Here is a 23936-nt window from a genome sequence, read left to right as displayed (position 1 = left end):
CATGGGAGTGAGCAGAGCTCGGCTGGACAGGGTTCCCCCTCACTCCGCCACACTGTCAGTGCCAGGCAGAGCATTATTATTGTTGACCCCAAAGCCTACATAGAGTTGTCCCAGTCTTTGGAGGACACTTTTCATTCACCACCAGTGCCGTTTTTAATCCTAAAATCTTTAAACTGGCTTGAAATTACATATTAGGCAGCAGAAAAAGCCCCATGTGTGCTGAACTTCCCATAGTCTGTACTCCAGGGCGTGGTGGCGCCCGCCCTATGCCATAGTCTGTACTCCTTGGAAATAGTGTGACTTAAATATGCAGAGATTGCTCTATAAGTATCTACATTCCAGAGGAGGTTGAACAGTGGGTGGCGGAGGGAGGCCATTACAGTTCCATATTCATCCTCTGCATTTACCACTTGGGTCTTTGCATGATCACATCTGAACTTAGAGTAGAGAACCAGAATGGTACCGAACAAGAGGAAGGGCCTTGCAAGGACTAGGACTAAGTTGTTAGAATAATTATAGATTATTATAAGTTAATTAGATTTTTACATATTATTATAAATGAAGGCCCTGATAGGACTAGTACTAAATTATTATAAATGAATTATGACCACTGTGATTTCATAGGTTTTTTTTAAAGTAAGAAATTGACTATTTTTGTTTTAAAAGGCTAGTATAGTTAAAATAATTCCTATTCTTCAGATAATCTTAGTCACAAAAGAACCTGTGATTAAGCAAAAATAAATAATAAACAACTTAAAGGAAATAGTTTATAATATTTTACATTTGAATGGCATTTAGGGAATTGTGAAGGATGAAATATATAGATGTATTTCTCATTTGCTCATTGTGACAACCTTGTGAGAGATTGAAGGAGGGAGAGAAGTATGTATTGTTCTGTTTTACAGATAAACAAGGACCCTGAGAAGTTGTGGGCTATTAAGTAACAGGAATGAAACTGACTATAAAAACCTAGATGCTGGGGCCGGTGGGTAGTATAGTGATTAAGACACTAGTGTCCCATGTGACCATCCATACTTCCTGTCTGGGACCCAGCAGCCTGACACTTAGGCGGGGTGCCGTGCGTGTGTATGTGCACACGCGTGCTCCCCCTCCCCCCAAGAGGAGAATGGAGGAGAAAGGATCGTAGCATGGCCCCAGGGGGGTGATCTCTCACATTCTGTCGTTCCAGAGAGCACACATGCCATAAAGCAAAAATCTCTCCCCAAAGGAAAAAAAACAAACTTGGATGTTAGGGGCCATTGGTGGTTAAGGCACTGGATTCCCACATGGCCACCCCCTCTGGGGGATATCTCCCTTTCCCTCTGTCTTTCTCTGACAAGTGTACGTGCCCTAAAAAACAAGCAGACAAACAAGTAAAACCCAGAAAAATCTCCCCAAAACCTATATATGTTTTAATTACTAGGCCAGTGCACTTTGTACTCTTGGATTCTACCTAAATGAAGGAGACTCAGAACTTCCATAGGCATTTAATTAGTTATATTTTTACTTCCTTAATAGTGACATTTTAAAATTCAAAGTAAAGATGAAATCTAGAATAAGTGTTTTAATTGTGAGACTGTTTAATTTCTCATTTGTAGAGCTCTATCTTTAGGATGATGTGGGTTACCTTGCTTGCACAAGAGATAAAATTATTCAATATCCTTTTTTCTTGGCATAAACCTCAGAAGAAGGAACTGTTAAAACACAGAACGGGGCCAGCCTGTGGCCTGACTGTTGAGGCACCTGAACCCCATAGTAAGCTTAGTGCCCTTCCAGTATTGAATGCCTGGAATGGCTAACAGTTTGAGGTTCAAAGCAAGGAAGATGGACACTCTAGTGTCGAGGACTCTCAGACCTGCCATTGTGGTACAAGGAAGCTGTCTAGGAGGGTGTTCTTTTGTCTCAGAACCCCAATATGCACTGACAGGTATCTCATAGAAGAGTTCTCTTAGGGGTAACAGTATGAGTCCAAATGGTGGTTTTAGCTACTTTGATGAGATTGTGGAAATTTAGTGTACTTTGTTTTACTTTTGCATTTGTTTGCCAATTTTTTTCTCACCTACTTCTTGACTTCTTTCATTTGCCTCAAGAAATGTGCATTATCTTACAACAAAGAGAATCCATTGGTTGGATTGTAATTGTGTTTTTAAGTAAACATATTTAAAAATAAAGCAAGATTTCTATGTCAGTCTTAATAGTGAGCCAAGGCTTTCACAGTATGAATTCTTTTTCTTAAGGGAGAGTTTTGCTATAGGGCATTTGTGCTTGCCAGAGAGAGAGAAAGCGAGAAATCATCCCCCAGGGGGCATGGCCATGCCGCCATTTCTTCTCCTACATTCTTCTCCCAGAACTTTGGCCATGCACGCACATGTGCCCAGCTTGAGTCTCAAGCTGCCGGGTTTGGAACTTGAACCACCGTCGACCACGTGGGAGTCCAGCAATGTAATCATTATGCCATCTGCTGATCCCAGTGTGAATTTTTTAAAGGCCTTTATGTATTTAAATAATGGGAAATGAAAGTGTTTACAGAGTGGTTTACAGTGAAACCGATATTTTAGAGGGTCTGTGGCAAATACAGTTGTATAAATTTAACAACATTCTTTTGATATCCTTGTATCTTCTAGGACTGATGTATAATGTTGGGTTTAGTTTCTGAAATTTTTGTTTAGAATTTTTGCATCTGTGTTTATGAGGCTTGTTGATAAAGAATTTCCTTTTTTTGTTAAAGAATTATTTAACTTTATTTATTTTAATTTTATTTTTTGAATTCATTTTAATTTGACCAGAGAGAGAGACATATGGGGGGGGGGAGTGAGAAAGCAAGCTACCAGGTCCAGGACTTGAACCATGATCAGCCATGTGGGAGTGTCCAGCACCTTAACCACCGTGTCAACTGCTGGTCCCCAAGAATGTCCTCTTGTTGTAATATCTTTGTATGGCTTCAGAATCGGTATGCTGCTGGCCTCCTAACATGATTTGAGTATTCTTTCTTCAATTTTTTGGAAGACTGTATAGAATTGGCATTAGATTTTCCTTAAATATTTGGTAGAGTTCACCTCTGAAGTCATCTGGGCCTGGAGATTTCTGTGAGTTATTTTATTTTTTTTGTTTTGCTAGAGGACATGTGCACCTGCCAGACACAGAGGGGAGATAGCACCCCTCATGAGAAATGGTCAGCCCAATCCCTCTCCTTCCATCTTTCCCTCCTTTCGAAATTTTTGAGCACATACACACATTCACCCAGCCCTTGGGTCCAGTACTCCCTACTGCCCAGTTGACCGCTTGGGATCTTTTAACCACTAGGCTGTGGAGCCAGCCCTCTGAGTTCTGAACTACAGATTCAGTTCCTTTTATAGATATACAGCTGTTCTATTTGTTCTTCCTTTCCTTTCCTCCCCTTTGTTCCCCTCCCCTCTTTCCTGGTTTTTGCCATTGGGTGTGTGGCTTGCCAGAGACAGAAAAAGGGAAGGTGAGAAATCACCCCTGGAATGATGGCCATGTCACAATCCCTTCTCCTCTCTTTTCCTCCTGGGGTTTTGAGCATGCCCATGTGTCCGGTATCCAGGATTTACACCACTGTCAGCCATTTGGAGATCCAGCATCTTAACCACTAGGCTACCTGCTGGCCCCTCATTCTGTTTCTTCTTGAGTAAGCTTCGTGTCTTCAAGGGATTTTTCCATTCCATCCAAGTTGTTGACTTTATTGGTATAAAGTTTGACTTATTTCCCCTTATTATTCTTTTTATGTCCATTGAGTCTGTAGTGATAAGACCGCTTTCATTCCTGATATTGGTAATGTATGTCTTCTCTCTTTCCTGATCAGTTTCTTTAGAGGCCTGTTCATTTTATCATCTAAAGGAACAGGTTGTTGGTTTCATTGTTTTTTAAGGAACATGAACTCATCAGAGAAAGAAAAGGGGAGAGCACCCTCCCCAATGGGGCATGGCCATGCTGTAATTCCTTTACCTCCATTTCTCTATCCTGTTGAGATTTTGGACACCCATGCACACGCACCTAGTGTGTTTTTCAAGCTGTTGGGGCTGGGTCAAAACCATCATCTGGCTCCCTTTAAACACTAACTTATGGGGCCAGCCTTGATTTCATTTTTTATCTGCTTTCTAATTTATTGGTTTCTGTTATGATCTTTTTTGTCCTTTTTCTGCTTAGTTTCGGTTTAATTTGCTTTTCCTTTTCTAGCTTCTTAAGGTTAAAAAACTTCTTAAGGTCATCGATTTGAGACTTTTTTCTTTTAGAGAAAGATTCTTGCAATAGGGCTTGTGCACTCACTGGAGAGAGAGACAGAACATGAGAAATCACCCCCCAGGAGTGATGGCTGTGCCATAATCCTGTTTCCTCCATTTTCCTCTCAGGATTTTGGGCACTCATGGATACGTCTTAGTATGAGTTTTAAGTCCTTTAGGTTTTTTTTGGTTTTGGTGTTTTTTTCTTTTCTTTTCTTTTCTTTTTTTTTTTGAGAGGTTTTTGCCATAGGGCACGTGCGCTTCACAGACAGACAGAGACAGACAGACAGAAAGTGAGAAATCGCCCTCCAGTGGGGATGGCCATGCCACAATCCCTTCTCCTCCATTCTTCTCTTGGGATCTTGGGCACGCACGCACACGCGCCCGGTGTGAGTTTTTAAGCCACCAGGTCCGGGACACAAACTGTGGTCGACTACATGGGAGTCCAGCGGCATAGCCATTTTTTTTTTTTAAGAATTATTTTACTTAATTATATTAATTATTATTTTTAAATTTGACCAGAAAGAAAACATGAGAAAGCAAGCCACCAGGTCAAGGACTCAAACCATGGTGGACTATGTGGGAGTCCAGCGCCTTAACCACCATACCACCTGCTGGTCCCAAATTCCTTTAGTTTTTACATGTCTGAGGAAGTCTTTGTTTTACTTTTGTTTCCAAAAGTATTTTTAAAAAATTTTTCTTTTTAAATTTGCTGCAGGGCGAATATGCATACCTGGGAGGAACAGAGAGAGAGAGAGAGAGAGAGAGGAGAGAGAGAGAGAAACAAAGCACTCCTTCCAAGGGGTAGACATGCTGCAATCCCTTCTTCATTCTCTTAGAATTTGGGGCAGCTTGTGATTTGTTTTTTTTTGTGTGTGTGTGTGTGTGTGTGTGTGTGTGTGTGGTTTTTCTTTCTTTTTTTTTAGTACTTTAAAGTATTTACTTTATTATCTTTTTCCTTGCAGTGTTTCCAACAAAATTGATGCCATCCTTATCTTTGTTATACTTAATATTGTCTTTTTTTCTTCCTGCTTTACAATACTTTTCTTTTTTAAAAAACAATACCTATGATTTCTAAATTTTTAATGCATTATCAATGGACTTCTGACTTTTTAAAGAATTATTATATTTTAGGGACTAGCAGTTGGCATAATGGCTATGTTGCTAGACTCCCATGTAGTTGACTGTGATTCGAGTCCCAGACCCAGTGGCTTAAACTCATGCCGGGCACGTGTGCGTGCGTGCCCAAGATCCTGAGAATAGAATGGAGGAGAAGGGATTGCAACGTGGCCATCCCCCCGGGAGGTGATTTCTCACTTTCTGTCTCTGTCTCTGTCTTTCTGGCTAGCGCATGCACCCTATAGCAAAAACCTCTCCAAATAAATAAATAAATATTTTATTTATTATTATTATTTTTAGTTTGCTGTAGGACTTATATGCTCACCAGAGAGAGAGAAAGAGGGGGAAAGTGAGAAAGCAAGTCTCCAGGTCTGGTGCTCTAACTGTGGTCAGCCATGTGGGAGTCCAGCACCTCAACCACGGCACATGCTGGCCCCATGATTTTTTTTTCTTTATCATGGGTTTAAGTAATTTTGCTATTGTGTACGTGTCAGTTTTGTCATGTTTCTTGTGCTTGGAATTCATTGAGCTTCTGGGAGTTGTGGGTTTTAGTTTACAACAATTTTAGACAAATTTTGGCTGTTATTCAGATTTTTTTCCCATCCTCTTCTCTCTTCTCAGACTTTTAATTGTATGTATATTAGGCTTCTTTTTTTGGGGGGTGAGGGGAGAGAGGTTTTTGCTATAGGAGGGTGCGTGTGCTTGCCAGAAAGACGGAGAGAGACAGAAAGTGAGAAATCACCCCCTGGGGGGATGGCAACGCTGCAGTCCCTTCTCCTCCTTTCTCCTCTTGGGATCCTGGGCACGCACACACATGCGCCCAGCATGAGTTTAAACCACTGGAACTTGAACCACAGTCGACTACATGGGAGTCCAGCAACATAACCATTACGCTAATTGCTGGTCCCCCTGTTCAACTATTTTATGAGACTCTTCAAGGAGCAGTCATCGAAGCTCATCATTATGAAGATGATGACCACAGAGGGTAATGGCATAACAGCCACCATTTATGACACCTTTTCCTCTCACCTGGTTCCTTCGGCCATTGCTTCAGATCTCCTTGATGTCTTGGCTGATCTTTACCCAGTGATAGCCAGCTAGTCAACAGCTTCACATGACATGTGCAGAATTGAATGGATTGTTTAATTGGTGGTCTGTGGCCTCCTGAGAGCCAAACATGGTTTATTGAAAATGTTTTAATTTAAAGTCAGATGGAAAATTATGGGAAATATTTGCTTTAATTTACGTAGTTTTCATAATTCAGAATGTAAAGGTTTTTTGTTGTTTTTTAGAGAGATTTTTGCTATAGGGTGGCCATGCCACAGTACATTCTCCTCTTGGGATTTTGAGCAGACATGTACTCACACACGACCAGTGTGAGTTTCCAGTAACCAGGTCTGGGACTTGAACCATGGTTGGCCACATGAGGGTCCAGCCATGTAACCATGATTACACCATCTGCTGGTCCTGTTGTTATTAAGTTTATTTTGTTTATTCCATGAGTGAAAGAGAGAGGGAGGGAAAAAGAGACAATCACCCTCAACAGGGTTTTCATGCAGGAATCCGTTCCCTAGCCTTAGCCCAGGTCGGGGTGTGTGTGTGTGCACGTGTGTGTGCCGTGTGTCTCCCCTCAGTGTACAGGGGGGCCTTGGGACATAAACCTGGGTCTGTCCCTTGTCTTGAACGTCTATTTTCATAGAGTGTTCCTTTACCACTATACACTGGCTGATCCTAACAGTAATTATTAATACTGTTTGAAAGTCATTCTTGGTATCCTTCTTATTGTCTGCTAAAATTAATACAAAAGGTAAGCAGATGCAATTTACCTTTGTGTTTTTTTTAAGTTATTCATGGTCATTTTATTTATTTATTTTTTAAATTTTATTGAAGAGACAGAGAAGGAAATTGAGAAAGCAAGCTGCCAGTTCTGGGACTCGAACCATGGTCAGCCATGTGGGAGTCTAGCCCTTTAAACACCATACCACCCACCCGCCGGCCCATGCAATTTACCTTTTATTGTATTTGCTTTTATTTTCTGGTAGTATATGAATGAATCAGAACTCTAACGTGAAGAATATTATTATTGGGAACCAGCAGTTAGCGTAATGGCTATGTTGCTGCACTCCCACGTAGTCGACCGCGGTTCGCATCCCAGACCCGGTGGCTTAAAACTCACGCCGGGCGCGTGTGCGTGCATGCCCAAGATCCCAAGAGGAGAATGGAGGAGAAGGGATTGTGGCGTGACCATCCCCCCTAGGGGGTGATTTCTCACTTTCTGTCTCTATGTCTCTCTCTGTCTGTCTGGCGAGCGCATGCGCCCTATAGCGAAAACCTCTCTCCAAACAAAAAAAAAGAATATTATTACTTGGGGCTGGCAGGTGGCATGGTGGTTGAGGCAACTGGGCTCCCACGTGGCTAACCACGGTTTGAGTCCCAGACCTGGCAGCTTGCTTTCTCACTTCCCTTCTTTCTCTCTCCCTCTCTCTGTCTCTCTGTCTCTCTGTCTCTTGTCAGCTTCAAAAAAATAAAATGATGACAATAAATAAAATTAAATAAAAAATAATTATTAGAAAATAAAAAGAATATTATTTAATAAAGTCACTTGGTTTGGCATATTCAAAGTGTAAATTTAGGGGGAAAGCTATTAATTCAAAACAGTATTATCTATGGAGATGGCAGGTGGTTTGGTGGTTAAGGACACTGAACTCCCGCATTGCCAACTGGTTCAAGTCCCAGACCTGGTGGTTTGCTTTCTCACTTTCACTCTGTCCCTCTTGGTCAAATTAAAAATAAATAAAGTTAGCTAAAGTAATTGTCTTTAAAAAAACAGTATCACCTCTTACAAATAATCATAAATTCAACCTATGTATGTAAGAAGAAAAATTAAAAGAACAGTATAGTCTTGCATGGCTTTAAAACAAATCTGTACTTAACCTTAATTTCTATAAAATAAGTGATTACCAGTCCTCAAGTTTTTATGTAAAATGGTTGATTACCTGTGTAAAATTTAATTTTTGCCAGTATTTAAAGAAATTACTATTCAGCTGTTTATTTCTGTTATACTTAAATATGAACTGGTGATTTGTTACTAGATAAATTTCTCTCAGCATTACAGGAATGAAATTTTACTAGACCAGTCTCTTGAGATAGCAGAATAAAGATCAGTGTAATTGAGCACAAGCCAAAAACATCAACCTCTGAATTTTCTTTTTTTAAAATGATGTTATGTTTTTGAAAGTTCACAGTATCACTTAGTTTAAAATGTCAAAGATTATGGGAGAAAAATCAGTGTTCTAAAATGGCAAAGATATTTTAATTAAGAGGGAACAATTCATTTATTTTAGTTCAAAAAAAGATGAATGGTTTAATTTATATCTATAATGCAAATTTTTATTTTCTTCTCTCACTTTTGTAGGTTCTGCCGGAGACTTAACATTTGGCCTCAATGTGAAATTAAAGTAGAAAATCACATCTACATGTATGTTGCTATCAGGATGTTGATTCATTGGTCATGCCTGAAAAGGGAAATTCTGTTCTAGATGGCTGACTACCAGCTGAAATAAATGCTTATCCTAGATGTCAAGCATCTCTCCTTTTTACTGGAGTGAAAATCCCCTCCAGATACCAACAGAATATCAACTGCAGAAAATGCTTCGCATTTTAAGGATGTCAGCAACCTAAGTTCATGCACCGTATCTGTACAGTTGTTGTGGATGGTTTGCCATCTGAAAGCTCCTCAAGTTCTTATCCAGGCCCTGCGTCTGTTTCTGAAATGTCTCTGCTTCATGCTTTGGGTCCAGTGCAGACCTGGCTGGGACAAGAGCTGGAGAAATGTGGCATCGATGCCATGATTTATACTCGATATGTCCTCAGTCTTCTGCTGCATGACAGCTATGATTACGACCTACAGGAACAGGTATTTACATGTTTTTAATGTTTTCTGGATGGTTATGTTTCTATGATGGTATTCTTAAAAGAATGCTTTCATACTCTAGAACAGGGCTATTCAATGTATGGTGTGCAAAACTTTAACCTGTCAATGACAAGATGGAAAGTTTGTACTAGAGCATAAGTCAGCTATGTCACTAAATACACCTTTTAGTTCAGTTATTTTCTTATTTTTTATTTTTTTGAAGTTTATTGGTCTCTTCCACAAGTGAAAAAGACAGGCACAATCCCCAACTGGGTCCTTACATGGTGATCTACTCCTAGCTCCAGCCAGCCCCTGCCACATGCATGCGTGCACCAGGTTTGTTCAGGGAGGTCTCTGAACACAAACCCAGAACCTCCTGTGAGTCAGCCTCGCAGAGCATCGTGTTACTGCTGCACTACTGTCTAGCCTCCAATTCCCTCTTCATAATCCATGTCACACTTTCTCAGTGCTGGTTACATGGCAGCACAGACTTCAGCTCTAGTCCGTCCTGACCACCTGCTCCCTTTGAGTAGCACTGCTGTAGAATGTTGGTTTCTATAGTTTAGGAAAATCACACATCTTGACTAGATATGTAGTCATTGTGTCAGTTATGCTTCTTACCATTCCAGAGTTTAGTATACTTTATCTGCAAGAATGATGTTAAATTGGTTATTAACCATAGTGTCTATTATAAATCAGTAGACTTAAATTTTAGTAAAGCGCAGAGCTTTGTCATATATTATCTCGTTAATCAGTTATTGCACGTTTTTATTTGACTCCAGTTGTGAATTTTAAGAAACCAACCAAATCTAGGTTCTTTTCCTCCCTTGTGTAGGAGGAGGACAAGGAGAGAAATGAGCACTCTCCATAGAGCCTGTTCATGCCATGATCCCCTTCCACCCATCGGGTCTTAGCTGCTCGCATGCATGGCTGGTGTGTTTTCCGTTGATTAGGTTGGGGAGTTTGAACAGTAGTCACCGTGTGGGGTCTGGCCTGTTGAGCTGCACATTATTGCCATGCCATCGAGCCAGTCTGGTTCTTGAAAAAAATCTCAACCTCACTCTTGGTCCTCAAGAGGAATTATTGGGAGGAGGCCTGCCCAAAGGAAGCAGAGTCATTGATAGTGAATGGACGGGCCCTGGGTGATTTCTGTGTACAGATCTCACCTATGATCTTTTGGGTTTTAAAGACCCTTCATGGAAACAAAGGGTGTATTTTTTGGGCAGTTTTTTTTTTTTTAATTTATTTTAATTTTTTAAAAATTAATTAATTTACATTCATTCACTGAGCATTGTCATAGCATACAAAATGTGACTTCCCATCCAGAATATACTGCATAGTGGCTTAATCATACATGTTATCATCAATAATTTTCCATTTCTAGTTTCATATACATATATATATATGTATATGTATATATACGTTTCCCCCTATTTCTCACCCTCTGCCATTTCCCACTCTCTTCTCACATATCTCAGGTGTCCACAGTTGTTTTGCATTCCTTTTTTCCCCCACATTTTATTGATTCACAAAATTCCTTAAATAATCTAACTACTTTCAATAGCAAGCTCTGCTGATATGTACATATCTATGAATACATGTCTGACTTTAGTCATGAAACTCTGAGTAGAATGAATATACTATAAGGTAACACCTAGCTGATGTTATATAGCTTATTATGGTCAGTAATTAAGTATTTTTTACTGTATTTTTTAATTTCAAGAAAAGCAGATTTGGCTTTAATAAATCAAAGAAATGCTAAGGAGATATGCTTAAAACTTAAAGCCAGAGGGACCAGCAGTTAGCGTAATGGCTATGTTGTTGGACCTCCCATGTAGTGGACCGCGGTTCGAGTTCCGGACCTGGTGACTTAAACTCACGCCGGGTGCCTCTGCATGCGTGCCCAAGATCCCAAGAGGAGAATGGAAGAAAAGGGATTGTGGCATGGCCATCCCTCCTTGGGGGTGATTTCTCTCTTTCTGTCTCTGTCTGTCTGGTGAGCGCATGCACCCTATAGCAAAAAAAAAAACTCTCAAAAAAACCCCCAAAAAACAAAAAACAAAAAACCTTAAAGCCAGAAACAGGTTGGGATTCTGTTCAAATAGTAGGTACATGAACCTATTGGCAGCTCAAGACAAGACAAAAACAAAAAAAACAAAGCCTAGAAGAAAATCAGCAATGTTTTAGTCAAAAGTCATAAAATTCTCTTACGAGTTCAGTTTCATGTACTTAATCTATCTTCTGTTGTGGTTTGATCTTCCTGATTAAATTCTGGGATGTAATATTCAACTCCAGACTTGTCCCTATGATTAAGTTGGCTCTTTTCTTAGTTTTTGAACTCTTATTTCTGTATGTCTGTATTTAATTTTCCTGGTATAGCACTCCCTGTGGAACTTCTTGGAGATCTGGTCTGGTGCTGATAAATTCTTTTAGGTTTTGTTTATCTGAGAATGTTCTTGTCTTTTCTTCCCATATAAAGGATAATCTTGCCGGGTATAGTATTCTTGGTTGAAATTGCTTTTCCCTTAACACTTTGAATATATTTTCCCATTCTTTCCTCTCTCATATTGTTTCCGATGAGAGGTCTGCTGTTAGGCTGATGGGCTATCAGGTAACTTGATGTTTTTCTCTTGCCAATCGTAGTATCTTGTCTTTGTCTGTGGTTTTGGTCAGTCTGGCTATAATGTGCCTTGGAGAAGATCTTCTTGGTTTGATTCTATTGGGAGACCTTTGTATTTCTTAGGACTGGATCTTTGGGTGCTTCTCTAGGTTTGGAAAATTTTCTTGCAGGATTTTATGGAAAAGATTGTCAGTGTCCTTATGAGACTCTTCGCCTTTGGGGATGCCAATTACCCGGATGTATAGACGTTTTATGGTATCTAGTGTATTTCATATGGCATTCTCATTTTGGGGGGGCAATTTTCTCAGTCTTTGTGGTGGATTTTTCTAGGCCAGCGATTCTATCTTCTACGTCTGAGATTCTATATTTGGTATGATCTAGTCTGCTTTTAATACTTTCAAGGGAGGTTTTGACTTCCTGTGTTACAGTCTTTATCTCTAACAGGTCCATTTGATTCTTTTTTATAGTGTGAATTTCATCTTTTAGATCTTGCAAGAATTTCCTCACTTCCTGAAGCTCGTCAGCTCCTTTCCCCTGCCTCTTTGGCAGTTCATTATCTCTCTTCTCTTCAATCTCTGTGAGCTTTGTCACCATGGAAATTCTAAATTCTTTATCTGACATTTCCTTGAATTTCTTCATATTGTCCGAAGATGAAAAGGAGTTATTATTTCTCCTTGGAGGAGAGCTATTTTCTCGTTTTTTCCATATTTCTTGTGACCCTGCAGTGATTTCTAGTCATCTGATGGATGGTGTGTTTCTTCCTAGTTCTTGAAGTTCAATCTGGGTGTTCAGAGGCGTGCAGGAGGAGGTGACCTGCAATCTCTCTTCTGTACCGTTCTCACTCTTTGTGCATCAGAGTCAGTGGGAATAGAGGAATATTCTGACCCTAATTGTATTCAGATGTTTAGATCCTGTTCACTTGGACCTGTCTAGACACTTAGTGTGTAGGAGTTGAGAAGCCAATGAGTAAAGATAAAGAAAAGAATTAGAGGAAAGACAAAAATATAAAATAAAAAAGGCTAATAAAAAACTATAGATTTAATTTTAAAAAGCAAAAATTGAAAACCGTGTGGCACAAAAGCAATATTTCACAGCTGAAGTTCAGGATCCATGTGGAGATGGGCCTGGGTTTGTGCCTTTCCTAAATAGAATGGGGAGAGGTATGTATTAGCACAATAAAGGGGCTTGAGAACCCAGAGAATATTTTACCTTAAAAAAAAATTTGGGGGGGGGGGACCAGCAGTTAGTGTAATGGCTATGTCGCTGAATTCCCATGTAGCCGACCATGGTTTGAGTCCTGGACATGGTGGCTTAAACTCAGGCTGGGCGCATGTGCGTGCGTGCCCAAGATCCCAAGAGGAAAATGGAGGAGAAGGGATTGCGGTGTGGCTATCCCCCCTGAGGGAGCGATTTCTCGCTTTCTATCTCTCTGTCTCTGTCTTTCTGGCAAGCGCATGCACCCTATAGCAAAAACCTCTCCAAAACAAAAACAATTTTTTTTCTAAATTAAAAGACTCAGGGAGACAGAAACAGAGAGAAAGAGGCAGGTAACACTACCCACTAGAAATAAGAGAGGAAGAAGTCTCAGTAGAAAATCTTCATTTTAAGTCTCTGAAAGCAGTATTTCATAGCTGAAGTTCAAGATCCATGTGGACTGATGTTGTTTTAAACTGTTGTCACTGACATTGAAAAGCAGGAAGAGTTCCATTGACAGAGAAGCCGGCTTTGTCTTTCCAAACCACGAAAGAGCCTCAAAGTCCTGTAAATAATAATACATGTAGAGGATTTGGCCAAGATGCTTAACCTTTTTCCATACGTCAGTTTTACAGGGCACATTTCCTCACTTACGTGTCTCACTTGTAGCTGGAACAACAGCATTTTTTCTGCTTCAAGTTGCTCACTGCCTTGGCTAGTGGGAATTATTTTAATTTAAGTTTGAGGAAATTGAATTACAACCTGAGAATCAGCAATGTGTTATTTTGGTGGTTAGTATTTTGTATGATCAAGGGAACACTTGGTATCTGCAGCTGTGTTTGACCCTTCCTCTGGTTTGTTCTTTAGAACACAGGACAAAGGCTAGCGAAAATAGGACATGTCTGGAGTTAGAGAGAGACTGCACAAGGAAATAAAAAGCCTCTGAAATACTCCATTTAAGCCAGGTTAGCCAAGTCCCATGTGCTGATAAGGAAAGTCAAATTGCAATGTCCGTTTTAATAAGTGGTAACTTAAGAGTCAGTTTTCCTTTCATTACTTTTTTCTATCATCAGCAGTCCCCTTTTAAAGGTAGCTAAAGCAGATGTTTGACTCAAAAGGAAGTGTTCACTTTCTCCCCAGTTAGGGTAAAGAGCCAAGGGAAGTTCTCTGCTAGCAGGAATAAAGAGAATGGGAAGGGGCTGTGGCTTAGCTTCTGAGCTCCCAAACCTGAGCTACACATTAGGCTAGCAGAATTGTTTCAGGAAGTACACTACCTTTCCTAATCTTTGATTGTGCTTATGGGTGACCTAGCCTCTTGTGAGGCTGAACTGCTCCACTCCTGGGTATGTACTTTCTCACGTCTTTTCTTACCTTTTAGTCCTTGAGTTTATCCAGCCCTGGTTTACAGATGGCCAGTTGGAATAGTTGTTTTTTTTTTTTCTTTTTTTTTTTTTTTAAGAGAAAGAGTTTTGCCATAGGGTGTGTGCGCTCACTGGAGAGCCAGAGAGAGAGATAAAGTGAGAAATCATACCCCCAGAGGGGATGGCCACCACAGTCTCTTCTCCTCTGTTCTTCTCTTGGGATTGTGGGCATGCACGCACATCACCTAGAGTGAGTTTCAAGCCGCTGGGTTGAACCACAGTTGGGCATATGCAAGTCCAGTGCTGTAACCGTTACTCCATCTGCTAGTCCCAGTCTGGAATAGTTCTTTATCATTCCTTTGTGTCTTATGACATTGATGTTTTTGGAGAGTCCTAGCTAGTTATTTTGTAAAATGTCCCTCAATTTGGGTTTCTTGGCTATTTCCTTGTGCTTAGAGTTAGCCTATGTGTTTAAGACTAGCATTACATAAGGGAAGGCATTTCCTTCTCTTCTGTGCTTCACTTCACCTGGTATAGTCTGTTTTATTCTCAGTGGCACTGCCTGGTTCAGAGAGTGTCTGTTAAAACTGAACACTCATCTGGTAATCAGCAAGTTACCTGTGTTTGTCTTTGAGTTTTACCATCCATTGATAATTCCTACCTAAATCACTTATTACTTAAAGTGGTTGAAAAATGGTGATTTTTTTTTTCCTAGATCAGTTATCCATCTCCATATTTCATAGTTGGCACTCTACTGCAGTGCCTTCATCTTTGTAAAACCCATAGCCTGGTTTTATAGGAAACCACTACAGCATGCCGACTGTGGCACCAGGCATTTCGTGTGTAAGGCTGTCTTGGTTCATTATTGTATTGCTAACAAATACCTAAGATGGGGTGATTTTATAAAGAAATCATAGATTTATTCAGCCCATGGTTGTACCTTCTGGTGAGGTACAGCATGGCAGAGTAGAGGATCTTAAACAGAGCAGAATGTGGTCTGTATCCACATGTCTTCTGCCTGCCTTGTTTCTTCTTTGTACATGCCAGAACTCAATTCGGGAAGCTCAAACTATCCAGTCACCAGTCTCTTCTCAAGGCCTCACCTTTCCATACCATAATAAGTTTTTACCCTCTTAATCTTACAGTGGCTGAATACATGAATTTTGAAGGAGACGTATTCAGACTATCGCAAAGGCCAGTCTTTATATAACCTTATTCAGTCTTCAGACTAAACCTTCAAAGTATTTTCCTTTCTGGGGACTAGCAGATAGTGTAATGCTTGTATCGCTAGGCCCCCACATAGTCGACCACGGTTCGAGTCCTGAACCCAGTGGCTTAAACTCATGCTGGGCACTTGTGCATGCGTGCCCAAAATCCCAAGAGGAGAATGAAGGCGAAGGGATTGCAGCATGGCCATCCCCCCAGGGAAGTGATTTCTCATGTTTTGTCTCACTTTTTCTCTGGCGAGTGCACACACCCTATAGCAAAAATCTCTCTCTAAAAAAAAAGTATTTTTCTTTTTTTTTTTTTTTTTTTCAACTCTGTGATGCAAGTTAAGAGTGACCAGGGAATCTTTTTAAGGCCACATAATTAGTTGATGAGTTACTATTTACCATGTCTGTCACATCCGTTTTTTAATACCAGAGAATTTTGTTTTTGTTTATTTTCATATGTAGCAAATAATCTTTGAGTAACACAGAAACGCTATACTGTAAAGGCAGGATTTAGAAACGATGTGGAATTGGTTTATTGTTTTTTAATATACTTAAAGTTTTTCGTAATCTCTTTTTTTCTTTTTTTTTCTTTTTGAGAGGTTTTTGCTATAGGGCATATGCACTTGCCAGATAGACAGAGAGAGACAGAGAGACAGAAAGCAAGAAATCACCCCCCCAGGGGGGCCGGCCATGCCGCCACCCCTTCTCCTCCATTCTTTTCTCAGGATCTTGGGCACACATGCACACATGCCCGGCATGAAGTTAAGCCACTGTCCAGGACTTGAACCATGGTCGACTCTGGAAGTCCAGCAACAAAGCCATTACACCAACTGCTTGTCCCAATATACTTATAGTTTTTAGGGGTAGAAAAAATTAGTCTTTTCCGTTGACAGTTGATTTATGAGTTGAGTTTCTATGGCAGGAAAGTGAATGACATAGCAACTTGCATGCCAGGAGACTGGGAGTTTTAAGCCTAGATTTGTAAATCTTATGATAAGGTTGTGTTGCAGTACTTCAAAAATATTTTATAGTCTTGCTCAAAAGAGAAACTAATAAAATTGTAACTTAAAGGTGAGTTAACTTTTTTCCCCTGGAGGTTGCGTGAGATTGATCATCAACAGCAAGTTTCTCCCTGTGATCTGTCACACATCAAAAGGGATATTTGAGGAAGACAGGGTTATCTTTCATTGTAATTTTTATAACTCCAGTCTTAGTTTTTCTTTATAGCTAATTAAAACTGTCATCTCTGAGTTTATTAAAACTTTTCCTAAGTCTTTATACATTACTGTTCTCGTTGTGAATTCTTTATTATTCTGATTACCCAGGAGTCCCTGGTGATAACAGAAATCCCAGTTCAGTCTGGCTTAAGCAGAAGTAACAGTAAAAACAAGCACATGTATGTGTATTGTGAGCTGTGTGCCAGTCACCCTTGAGAGCATTCACCAAGTAGCAGTATCTTGCCCACAGTACTGCTATTATTCATGTTTTATAGATAGAGATAGTTAGATAGAGTGGCTAATTAACTTATCCATAGTTACATAAGTAGTACATTTTGGAGTGTTTACTGGTATAAAAAACTTGAAATGTCCAGGGATTAGGACTGACTTCAGTGGCAGCTTTATCCAGGGCCTTCAATGGAGTCAGTTCTCCATTTTATGCTGCATTGTCTGTTGCCTTTACTCTCAAACGTCGCCCCTACCATACCAGCTATAAGCTCAGACTCATGCCCTTGCTTGTGTGCGTCTAGCAGAAAGAGTAGACTTCTCGTCCTGCTAAATCAGCTTGGCCATGGTCCTGTCCCAGACTGTTCACTGTGCTGAGGAGACTCGTGGCTGAACTGGCTACAGGGACCTAGAATCACACTGGAGAAGTTGGTCACATTCTATGCAGGAAATTTGAAATGATTAGGGGGCAGAACCATAAAAAAGTCCTCTAAATAACTTTGTGCAAAGCAGTGCTTTATTTTTATAACTTGTTACCACTACTTAAATTTTAGGTAATATTGGGAACAGCAGATGGCATAGCAGTTACGTTGCTGGACTCCCACATAGTCAACTGTGGTTCGAGTACCAGATCCAGCAGCATAAAACTCATGCCAGGCATGTGTGCCTGGAGTTATTCATTTTTTTGTTTTCCAAAAACTGAGGAGAATAGAGAAGGGATTGAAGCATGTCCATTCCTCCTAGAGGGTGATTTCTCGCCTTCTGTCTCGCTGTCTCTCCAGTGAGTATATATGCCCTATAGCAAAAATCTCTCTTAAAAAATGTTTTTTAGGTAGGTAATATTTTCTGATTTGTATTACTTCCTAAGTTTTGCTCTTCAGTTAAACCATTCGCTAGTGTTTTCTATTTGCTTCATAGTTTTATTCTCCTTACTGTTTCTAGAAATTTTATCTTTGTAGACTTACTTCAGAGTTAGCCATCTAAGTTTGTGTGATAGCTTTAGGTGTTTTGGGCTTTTTTTTTTCTTTTTTAGATCCCAGAACCTCTAGAACTTCATTAATGTTTCCATGTAGAGAGCCACCATGGATTCTGGATAGGAATAAGAGCATTCTTTTCCCCTTAACTTCTTATTGAAGTATAAAATGCATACAGAAAAATGTACACTTGGCAAATTTCTACAAAGGCCAATTCATGCAACAACATCTAGATAAAGAAACAAAGCATTATTTGCAACCAGAATCCCCATCACGCCCCAGATAGCTTTAGAACTCCTCACATGTCAGAGAGTAATCCAGCAGACTGGCCTATGTCTCCCACTCTTCCTTTTCTGTGTCCTGCTCTTTGGCCTATGCTCTGCTGCTTTCTTCGCCTTTTTTCTTTCTTTTTTTCTTTTTTACTTTTTAATTGCCAGAGGGTACATATACTCTTACCAGAGAGCTGGAGCAAGGGACCTCCCCCCCAATGGGGTGTGGTCACTCCTCAATCCCTTGTCCTCCTTTTCCCCTTCCCATCAGGATTTTGCTCACATATGCAGATGTACCTGACAAGTTTTTTAAAGTAGGCTTCAAACTATGGTCAGCCCTTCGAGATCTAGCTCTCTAGGCCATGGGGCCAACTTCTTTGCCCCTTTAAAGGGCCACCTTTTTTGGAGCCTCTTGCCCTGGATCTGTTTCCAGGGAGAAAGCCTTGTTGGCACCTGCATGCTGTCAGCACCAGCTGCCCTTCCTTGAGTGGTCATTGTCTTTGCAGGGCCAGGTCCTTTAGCAGCTCTCTTGTCCCTCATAGCAGGTGGTGTATGTTTCATTTGGTTTGACTTTTATGTGGCTTTTCTTTTCTTTTTTCTTTTTTTGAGAGGTTTTTGCTTGCCAGAAAGACAGAGAGAGACAGAGAGACAGAAAGCGAGAAATCACCCCCCAGCCCGGATGGTCACGCCGCAATCCCTTCTCTTCCATTCTCCTCTTGGGATCTTGGGCACGCATGCATTCGTGCCCAGCGTGAGTTTTAGCGACCGGGTCTGGGACTTGAACCATGGTCGACTACATGGGAGTCCAGTGACACCATTACGCTAACTGCTGGTCCCTTATGTGGCTTTTCTAGTTAGTCTGCCTATCAATTACTTTTTTGGGGCGGGGGAGGGGGTTGCCATAGGGTACGTGGGCTCACAGAAAGAGAATGACAGACAGTGAGAGGGAAAGTGAGAAATAAACCCTAGGGGGAGAGGAGAAGGCCACGCAGCAATACCTTCTCCATTTTCTTCCCTGAGATCTTGGGCATGCACATATGCCCGGTGAGACTTCTAAGCCACTGCATCTGGAACTTGAACTGCAGTCAGCCATGTGGGAGTGCAGTAATAAAACGCCATCTGCTGACTCCCTGCCAATTACTTTTTAAAAGGGGATATTCATTTGTTTACTTGCTTAGTGTGTTTAAAACAGAAGCCTACCATTCTCAGTCCTCTTATCTGCTTTATTTTTCTTTGTAACACATTTTCCTACATGAAATTATGATTATATGTCTCTTTATATGTCTCCCATGTTGGAGTATTTAATTTATGAAGTTTGAGATCTCATCTGCCATGGTCTCTGCTGTACTCTTAGCCCTTTAAACAGTTTCTGGAATATAGAAGATGCTCAGGTATTAAATAAAGTAGTAACTCCATGCCTTTTTTTTTTTTTTTTTGGCATATGAGTTGTGTGCAGAGGGGAGCATCTGATGGCAAGGTAACAGACCCCATAGTTGCACACTTGAGCCTGTGCTGCAGGGAAGTGACTGGTTTTGTTTCAGTCCTGAGTTGAATAGTTTCTGCTATCTCAGAGTTTGTCATCCTAGAAATGTACCTGGATCATTGCATTATCTTTTATTTGCCCAGAGATGATAGAAGAAGAATCCAAGTACCGTAAGATTCTTCTCTCTCCTTCATCCAGCACAGCCCATCCACTCTTCTAACCCTCTGCTAACTACTCCTGTAGGATATCCCTTTAGGTTAGCATTGCACTTGGAAAAGCTTGAATCTGCAGCATTTCCCTTCACAGTATATTATTATCTTTAACAATAAAAACTACAAAAATCTGACCCATTTTGTGTTTCTCAAGCATCTTTACTGCGTACCCTGTATTTTAGCATTTACTTATTCCACAGGCATTAATTAAATATCTTCTACATAGCAAACATTTTTATTTGTATTCAGATTATATTTGTTTTCAGTATATTATTATTTGATGAAATATACCTAGTTTAATATTTTTTAAATCAGCACATCCGAGTTCCAGGACGGAGGCTAGGAGTCTTTCTACACCCTCCATAGCCCTAGCCCTTAAATCTTCCAATTTGCCCTGCTTCTGATGGGACAGTGTGTACATACCAGTTTTTATAGTGACTTCAGAAATGACAGGAACCAGGACTGGTCCTGTAGTGCACATTTAAGCACTGTACACAGGGAGGCAGATCCCGGATGGCCTTCTATAGTTCAAATCCCAACCTCAGTGACTTGAAAAACACACCAAGCACGTGTGCTCAAAGTGCTGACAAGATAGAGAAATGGAAGAAAAAAGATCATAATATGACCATGCCCCATTTGAGGGTTGCTTTCTCTTTCTTTCTCACTCTCTCTCTCTCTCAAGTGCTGGTGACCTCTAGTCAAAAAAATAAAAACAGTGACAAGAACCATTTGGGGTGGTAGGTGTGGAATACAGTATACATCTGTCTCAGTCTGTTATGTTGCTTACATAAATACCTGCGACTGAGTGGATTTATAACAAAAGGAAGTTTATTTAACTCACCATTTGAGCTTTCCTTAAGTTTCTTCTTATTCTAGTCTGTACCCATGTGGCCTCTGACTGCTCATTTCTTCTTCTATACACACTTAGTCCAGCCCAGTTAAGATTACTATGCATGTAGTAGTCTTATCAACAAATAATAAACCATATCTGTGTCCTACAATGTCTTACCTCTCTATTTTTCCCCAAAATTTCCTTTCCTACACTCTTCCCCTTTCCCATTAGCCTTCTACTTTATCACTCTTTCCATTTTGGCTCTAGAACAGTTTTTAATGCTTATATGTCCTCCAGTCTTTCAGTCTCAGCTGTGGAGACATATAATGTCTCTCTTTCATAGCCTGACTTGTTTCATTCAGCAGTAGATCTTCCATATTCATCGACTTTCTATCAAATTCCAGGGTCTTGTTGTTTTTTTATGGCTGAATGGTATTCCCTGGAGCTTTTTCAATCTATTCATCTGTTTGTGGACATTTGGGTTGGTTCCATGTCTTAGCAATCATGAATAGTGCTGCAATGAATATAGATGTGCAAGCGCTTTTTCGACTGAGGGCTCTCCTGTCCTTTGGGTAGATAACCAGGAATGGAATCGCTTGGTCATATGGTAGTTCTATTTGAAGGTCTTTGAGGAGCTTCCATATTCTTCTCCACAGTGGCTGGACCAATTTGTATTCCCACCAACAGTGTAGGAGTGTTTCCCTTTCACTTCATCCCCTCCAGCACTTAAATGAGTTGAGATTACATTTTTAAAAATTCAGCTAGCCTCATGGTGGTGCAGCAGTAATGCAGACTCATCCATGTTGAAGACACAGGTGAAAGTCCCAGGTTTGCACCTCCAAGGTCTTCTGGTACATTCTGGGTATAATGCCCATTATCTTGGCTGGCTAAGGCTAGGGGTGAATTGCTATGTGAGGACCCTGTTGAGGGGTACACCCATCTCTCTCTCTTATACATTAAAAATGTATTAAATACATTTTTAATAAAAACTTTTGAAAAATTTACATTTCTGCTCTTTACTGCAATCTGAATGCCCACTCCAGGCCTGACAGTGTATCAGGCACCAGGAATACACAGACCACTAAGGATGGTCCCTGAGAGACAACTTTTCATTTAGAGGTTTATGAGACACTGTGGCTGTGCAGAGGATGAGTGCAATTGCAGTAAAATTGTTTCAGAGATAACTAACAGTTGAACAGTCTTGAAGGAGGAAGAAAGGAATAGTGCATACAAGGTCACAGAAACAAGATGGGCTGCTGTTGTAAGGCCTGAAAAGAGTATGGTGAGGGAGTAAGTAGAATTTAAACTGGGCCAGGCCAACAGGAAAAAGATTCCGAAGAACCTGATATGCTGTGCTAAGGGATTTATATTTTGGTCATGGAGACAAAAAGACTGTTTGCTGTAGGATGATAGCCACCTTTAGCCAGGAGGCTCACATAGGTAAAAAGTTCTAAAGTGGGGCTGGCCTAGCTTGGTTTGATTCCAAGTGTAACTATGGCATTAGGGCTTCATCTCTGCCTCTCTGTTTACCTCTCGCTCTTGGCTGGCTTTGCAGCCCGTTCCTTATGGGTAGAGGGTAGTGATAATGAGTGTGTTTCTGGCATCATATTTTCACATAGTTAGAGGAAATGTTTCTTTTCCTTCCAGTATAAACCACAAAGTGCTCATTTCTGATTGGTCACATGCCTCTTTCTGATTAATCCTTATGCCCAAAGGGATGAAACTTGCTGATTTGTATTGAACCCATTAGGGCCTGAAGAGGTGGGTGGCATTAGTTCATTCAGACACATCTCGGGACGCTGTTAGCAGGAAGGTGTGGGAGGCAGGGGTGGGTGCTTAGCAGCTGACAGCAGACGTCAGTGATACCAGCTGTACTTCAGAATGTCGTGTTCTTTTTCTTCCTCCAATTCTCTGTCTCCTTTCTGATAGAAGACAGCACGAGAAAGTCAATCAAAACTTTAGCCTTATGTTACCTCAGAGTAGTACCTAGAGAAGTCCCTAGTAACTAATAGACTTACATGCTGGGAAGTTCTTCAGTCATATCTGCATTCAGTACTGATAATATTTTCTTTCAGATTAAGATTTTGAGAAATCATACTTGATTTTACTGAGTTTTCAAACAACTATTTGACACATGTTTAATATTTTATGTTTATGTATAAATGGACTTTTAATTAGTATAGCTTAAGAGACTAAGAAGGGTAACAAGTAAAATAAAAATACCTTGGGTCTTTTTATACTGTATTTTTTTTGGTAAGAATTATATTTATTTAACTTTATTTATTTACTTATTGATTTATTTGACCAGAGAGGGACAGAGAGAGAGTGAGAGTGAAAGCGAGGTGGGGGGCGGGGGGGATTGAGTAAACAAACTGCTGGTCTGAGACTCGAACCGCACCTGGCCGTGTGAGAGTCCAGTGTCCTTAACCACCATGCCACCTGATGACCCCAATACTATGTTCCTTTAAAATCTGATTATTAGTTCAGTACTGTTAGTTAAATGTTGGTCAGATAAGTAATGATACAATCACATAGTTCTTGAAACCAGAAAAAATATATAGTGAAGGAGAAAAAGTGAGCAAAACAGAATGCAAAAAGGTATGTAAAATCACCAATAAGCCCATGAAAACATGCTCAACATAATTTGTTATTAAGAAAATCAAAACTATGTTGAGACACAACTTCATACCCACTAGAAAGTCTAGAATGAAAAACACATGTTGATAAGGATGTGAAAAATTGTAGCCCTTATAAGTTGCCGATGTGATTGTAAAATGGTCCAGCTGCTTTGGAAAATACTGTGGTAGTGATCAGCAGTTGGCATAATGGCTGTGTCACTGGACTCCCGTGTAGTTGACCACAGTTCGAGTCCCGGACCTGGTGGCTTAAACTCACACCGGGTGCGTGTGCATGCGTGCCCAAGATCCCGAGAGGAGAATGGAGGAGAAGGGATTGCGGTGTGGCCACCCCACCGGGGGTGGGGGGGGAGGTGATTACTCACTTTCTGTCTCTCTGTCTCTGGCGAGTGCACACACCCTATAGCAAAAACCTCTAAAAAAAAA

At 40.5% G+C, this 23936-nt stretch overlaps 1 protein-coding gene across 3 annotated transcripts in view; it reads left to right on the top strand.

Moving 5' to 3' along the window:
• KIAA0232 (KIAA0232 ortholog) overlaps positions 1 to 23936 on the top strand; it is a 113537-nt gene that overhangs the window by 40096 nt on the left and 49505 nt on the right. For all 3 annotated transcript variants that reach the window (XM_014589827.2, XM_027773867.1, XM_027773868.1), the window contains exon 2: positions 8776 to 9276. In XM_014589827.2, the coding sequence (XP_014445313.1) occupies positions 9046 to 9276 (231 nt within the window). In that variant the 5' untranslated portion in view covers positions 8776 to 9045. The remainder of the gene's footprint in view (positions 1 to 8775; positions 9277 to 23936) is intronic.

Source organism: Tupaia chinensis, unplaced genomic scaffold (genome assembly GCF_000334495.1).
Source record: "Tupaia chinensis unplaced genomic scaffold, TupChi_1.0 Scaffold000384_1, whole genome shotgun sequence".
In the NCBI taxonomy this organism is placed as follows: domain Eukaryota; kingdom Metazoa; phylum Chordata; class Mammalia; order Scandentia; family Tupaiidae; genus Tupaia; species Tupaia belangeri.
The sequence above is the reverse complement of the archived record's forward strand: the minus strand, read 5'-3'. Positions and strand labels throughout refer to the sequence as shown.